This window comes from Pinus tabuliformis, chromosome 1_2 (assembly GCF_031772625.1).
Source record: "Pinus tabuliformis cultivar Carrire ecotype Pingquan chromosome 1_2, CPIR1, whole genome shotgun sequence".
NCBI classification, from domain to species: Eukaryota; Viridiplantae; Streptophyta; class Pinopsida; order Pinales; family Pinaceae; genus Pinus; species Pinus tabuliformis.
This window is the reverse complement of record NC_142298.1, coordinates 556130190-556136189: the sequence shown is the minus strand read 5'-3', so window position 1 is coordinate 556136189 and position 6000 is coordinate 556130190. Positions and strand designations below refer to the sequence as shown.

At 38.5% G+C, this 6000-nt stretch overlaps 1 protein-coding gene across 1 annotated transcript in view; it reads right to left on the bottom strand.

Moving 5' to 3' along the window:
• Positions 1 to 242: 242 nt before the first annotated feature.
• LOC149206811 (uncharacterized) overlaps positions 243 to 6000 on the bottom strand; it is a 131527-nt gene continuing 125769 nt past the window's right edge. Inside the window, exons 2-3 of the mRNA XM_089395583.1 lie at positions 1515 to 1581; positions 243 to 1322 (exon numbers count right to left, since the gene is read on the bottom strand). Of these exons, the coding sequence (XP_089251709.1) occupies positions 442 to 1322; positions 1515 to 1581 (948 nt within the window). The 3' untranslated portion in view covers positions 243 to 441. The remainder of the gene's footprint in view (positions 1323 to 1514; positions 1582 to 6000) is intronic.

Here is a 6000-nt window from a genome sequence, read left to right as displayed (position 1 = left end):
CCAGCAGCTGTTATAACTGTTTCTTCAGTGGCTTTTATTCTTGCAAGTTTATCTTCATTTATTCCTCCTAGTACAACTGACTACCAAAATTAAAATTCCACAGCATACAAGTAGTGTGCAACGCACTAATCTTCAAATAATTAAATGTTCACCATCACCTCCATGAAGTATAATGTAAGAGTTTGATGAGTGTTAGTTAATCCCACTTATTCAGGTTAAAAGCGTGCAATAAAAAAAGGATCCAAAATTGAAACTAAAACTTTAATCTAATAGAAGAGCATTAATATTATGCTCACATACGGCAGAACCAAATCCTGTATTCACAATTTCCAAGCAAGAAAACATCCAATTCTTCTGACCTAATATATATGGATCATCTTCTTAATTACACAATGCCAATTAACATCATTTTCATCCAAAACATAATCTGCACCTGTTTTCCTAGGCACTGGATATCACACTACGAGAACGGGATAGCTTCGAAAACACTGATACATTAATACCCACACCAATTGGAGCATATTGTTTTCTGCAGCTTGGGCAACGACCATCTTGTTCAAGAATCTTTTTGTGGCAGAATAGGCACAGGTGAAATCCACATGCACAAGGCACAAAGTTTGAATCAGTTGCATCCAGATCCTCATAGCAGATTGGGCATGAAGGGGGGGGCATCGTGGAAGGAATAGAAGGTTCATTCCTATTAGTTGATACCCATGCAGATAGCCTCCCGGATTGTGCTGGAAAGCTGTGCTGTTTAGAGAGACTGGGCAATGAGACAGGACGAGATACATCATCAGGTCTCCAAGCTCTACCATTTCCAGATCGCACAACTCTGTTTGGAATCATTCCAGGCTTGATTTTGCACTCTGGTTTTAGAATTTCCTTGTTTTTTGCTTCCATTGAATAACAAATTTTGGTTTGAAACTGAGCAACAGTGGGTATTTCCTCCCTCACTTTTTCTCGTGACAATTTCAAAGAGTCCTCATTCAGATTTAGGGCATCAGCTACAGCCTCCCAGTCATCCAAGCTTCCATCCTCATCCTCACTTACAAAGCCTGAACAGCTACTGCTACTGCTACCAGGTCTCTGTTGCCTTTGAATATTGGCTTCCTTCCTTGGTGCATTCTGTGGACCGTTGACAGAAAATTCATTATCACTTTCTTGTAAACTAGATCCTTCATTATCTTCTCCGATAGATGACTTGGGGCTTCTGGAATCCATCTCGGAGTACATGGTTGATTCCACTTGAATGAAGCCAACCTTATTCACATCATTCAAGAGACCTGTATCTCCATCATGTTGTGCATGACTTTTATTTTTACCTGCATCAATAAAAAAATATACCAAATTACCATCCGTCCTTTGTATCTTCATTACTATCACCTTCGAGTTGCATTCTCTTATATGCTCACCTAGGCAAAACAGACGGTCCTCTACAAACTAAAGAGAAAATCAATGAAACTTTGTAACTATATGGATCAGAAGTAACCATAAAACAAAGTAGGAAATCATACCTTGGGATAACCACTGCTCTCGTCTAGCATCCAGCTTATACTGCTTCAGTTTTGCACTCCTGTTGACCTAAAATGGCAATGCACAAAATACTTCAAATATTTACTTCCATCCACTTCTCAACAGGAAGGAAACATTTTATTCAACTGAAGCATGGTTGTTAAGAGAACCTTCCAACTCTATAACATGAAGAATGTACCACTTCAAAGCAAATAATAAAGAAAACCAGCAATTGGCAAATCACAAGATAGAATATTTTGTAAATACAATCAGATTTTTATCTTCGCATTATATCTTGAAAACTCCTTTATAAGAATTTTTACATTTCCTTTATTTCCAATAAATTTTTAGATGGCCAGAACAGAATATTTTATGAGAGTGACCAGTTTCGTTCATTACAAAGTCAAATATTAATTTTAGTGTCGTTCTTTGAACATATGAAAAAAGTATGAGGCAGCACTAACGTAAGTTGTATGCCTCTAGTTTCCTCCTTGGATTCTTGTGATGTGCTCCTCCAACCTTGTTCAAGTCCCAGTTTTAAAATTTTTGTTGTTATATTGTAATATCATCAAATTGTGTGAATCGTAAGCTATTTTAATGTATCTTTCTTTGAACAAAAGAAATAGGTCTGAGGCAAGGGTAACAACAAGGAATTGGAAATTCTAGCTATGGATTTCTGCCATGGTTTACTGCTCCGATTTTCTCTTATGTGTCTGCCAACAGGGGGAGCATTGGCTCTCTTCCTCTAGTAAGCTCCCAACGTTTTATGCAAGCTGCTCCAGTTTTCATGGCCTCAGCAGACTGCAGCATAAAACGTGAGACATAACAGGAATGGAGGCCAACATCATATTGTGAAGAGAGTCAGGGGATCCCAAAGGTTATTGGTGAAATCAGGTGCTTCTCTCAGCAAAGCCCTTTTACATGTTGACAATTGTGTCTAGGACATAAGACATTGGAAGGATGGCTGAACTAATAGTCAATCCCATTGATGAAAGAAGCACTAAAATTCTACTGCAGAAAAAAATCCACTATTTCCTATTTGAGTCGAGAAAGGACAAAGAATTTTCTGAGGTGCTCCTGTTTCCTGTGAGCAAGTAGACTATATCTGAATTGCTCTTCCCTGAATTTAATGCAGAAAGAGAAATGCCTATTGCGGTCCCAGTTCACATAAGACTACTGTTCCTTTAAACTTCTGGAATAGACAGACAATGGAGGAGATTTGAAACCTGCTTGGAAAGTTCATTGGGAAAAAGATCCAAAAGGAGTTTGTGCTAGTATTGAGTGGAAGTGGACCTGCAAAAGGACTTCTGGGAGCCATTGAAATTTGAACTACAGGTGGGGGATCAAATACATCTCCAAAAGCTTGCTATGAACAAATTCCTTTAAAATGAAACTGGTACCACAAGTATATGACGACTTTTTGAAGAATTGTCCAAAGACACATGCCAAACCTCCAAAAACAAAGCAAAGAATAGGAGATTATAAAAGCACCAAATAAAATTTACCAAATCCACCTATGGGAGATGAGGGATCACAGATCTGCTTTTCACACCTGGGTTCCCATGATGTTCATGTAGGGGTTCGACCCACTGGAGCACATGGCTTAAGAGAAGCAATGGAGTCTCTGTGGACTTGTTACAGAGGGATGTGGGCACACCTTTGTGTAACGACATCACCATGGAGACCTTATTGTGTCCAACATCACCTTGGACAATGACGTGTACCTTGAAGGGGAGAACTTCACTTATGTGCAAGTGTTTATAGTAGGTTGCTTGTAAGGGCTTTGGGCCCACAATGTATTGTTGGCCTCTCTTACCTCCCATACATATAGAAGAAGAAGAGTTCTCATTCATATCATTGTGTTCATTCTTATTCATTTGTTCTATAGATGTGACTAGGAAGACTGCACTCGCCATCTTCTCTCTCTTTGATCTTCACTTGTACTTGGTTTCTCTCTTCTCATGAAATCGATAGAGTTTCATGATCTTCTTGGAGCATATTTTAGTCTAGGATTAGGGTTTCATCCCTTGGAGGTTTGAGATTAGAGTCATGTGATGAAACCCTAGGGAGTATTTGGCGAAGAAAGAGAAGAAGACATCTTGCTTTGGAGGACTTTGAGTGATTCATCAATGTTGACACTCCTTGGTTGAGCTAGGGTTTTCAAGAGCTTGTAGATTGTACTAACCTTTTGATAAGGCTATGGTGTGTACGACAACTTCATTTTATGCATATTAATGACGTTTTCAGCTGTACAGTTTTTGTGTAAATTGCAGGTTTGATTTTTGGCCATCTGTGCTCTTCATGAATTGTTAATTACGGCTATACATGTTTTCATGATTTGACATAAATAAAAGGGTATTATGTTCAGTAATTTAACATCATCATGGAAGAAGTTAAGAGGTTTTTTACTTTTGTTATCATTTCTGTAAAAGTGAGTTTTCAGATCATGTTTATGCATGATAAGATAGCCTTAGAGGGTTGAAACTTATCAAGTCACTTTGGTATCTTTTCTCCTCAGGTTGCCAAAAAGATTGGGTTTCCAAGGATTGGAATATTGTTCACTTTCCACTGCTATTTTATCATATATTTCGTAACAGCCATAAGGCTGAAGAGTCACAGGGTAAATTCCAGGAAACCTCTAGTCAAGGAGGTGAAATTTATGTTTTGCATGAAAAATCAAAGCCCACAAAAATTTGTAAATGGTATGAAAGCTTTTGTGGCTGAGATCACTCTAGGTGTAAGAGGGAGTTTGTATTTCAGCAAAATATTATGTGGGAAAGGTACTTCACCTTGTTGAGGTTGTTGGGTGTGATACTCTAGAGTCTAGAGTGCTTGAGATGAGCACTTGTCCCTGTGTAAGGTTTTGCTCGGTTTCTTTAGTACTTGCAAAAATCCAATGAACTATACATTCCCCACGTAAAAGTTCATCAAGCACTCATATCAGGAAGATATAGACCTACCATTCATAACAAACAGACAAGAAATGTTTAGATCTCACAACGTCATCAAATCTCCACTCAAGAGCATGGTTGACTAGCCCTCCATCTCAAAAAGAGTATGTGAAGGTACTGTGAAAGCTTATGTGCAAGGCACAAAGGGAAGCAAGAGAAGATGAATCAACTAGAAACAAAGCTTTAGGGATGCAACAAAGTCTCCCCCAATCATCGATAGCTGATACAAAATCAAATTTGGTAACTCATGAATGCCACTCCATTGAATTGTTGAATGTTAGGTTGTGTATATATGAGCGAAAGGTTAAGCATTTAGAATGAATGAAAATACACCAAGCATACTAATAGGCAACCAAAGTGTTGGAGATGGATGACCCCATCACTGCCTAACACTAAGTGCGTCCTTGGAGAGGACTACAATAAGGTTGAGTGAGATGAAGACCATGTTGGAGCCTCGAGGGCATGAAACAATTCTTCAATTTGATCAAAGGCGGGCTTGGAATGATTGCAAAAGGATGCTTCTGTGTCTAACATTTTATGGGGGCAGAGGAATCATGCTATAGATACGTGATACATTTCATCCAGCGGACAAGTGGGTACTAGATAGTCATCAGACCAAGTAAGGTTGATAGGTTCTATTATGACCTTCCCCATGCCTAGTACGATAAACATTAAGATGACATTTGAAGATGTTACAATCACAGAAAATAAAAACCAGATACTTGGATGGTTGCCAGATCCAACACCTTCATGGAGATAATTAGTATGAGGCTATAAGCTTTAAAAGAGAGCCAACCCTACACATGCATGGAGTACCAGTAGGATGAGTCTCAGTGAGTTATCTGCAAGTTGAAGGGTAATTTAGCACATACACACTAAAAACACATGGATTGAGGCTAGCTTATTCAATAAGCTAAGCCTCTAGTAGTAGTACATGCATGTGGTGGAGGATGGTGCAAAGGTTTGTTGATCATTAAGCCAAGCTTTTAACTTTTCTTGGTGGACAAGAGCTACTTTTTGGTTTGACCTTGTGGACAATAATGGTGGACATGTTTGCTAAACCAAACCACGTGGATAAGATTTGTATGCAAACATGTGATTTAAAAGACACAAGTGGGAGGTTGCTACTCATCAAGTGAGATCATATTTAACTTAGTTTAGAAGGCAAGCAATTGCATGCATGGACCATATGTGATATCTCCTCTACACTACATCAGCATACAGAGATAAGGATTTCATGAAAATAAACTCAGAAAAATTGCAGTGCTATCATAAAAATGCCACCTTAGGAAGAGAAAATCAGCACACAAAAGCAGTGCTATATTAAGGTTAGATGTGACAGGTTAAAAAGTAAAATTAGTCCCAGAACTTGGGAGAAAATAGCAGATCTAACTTCAGTGCTATTTGAAGATGGGTAATCCTAATTTAGGAAAAGCAGGTTGAAGCTTCCCATTCATGTCCAGTATCAGCAGTGGTTTTGGGAGACAGATTAAACATGCTAGAAGCTACCTAAAGATATGAGTAAGATTTTTATTTT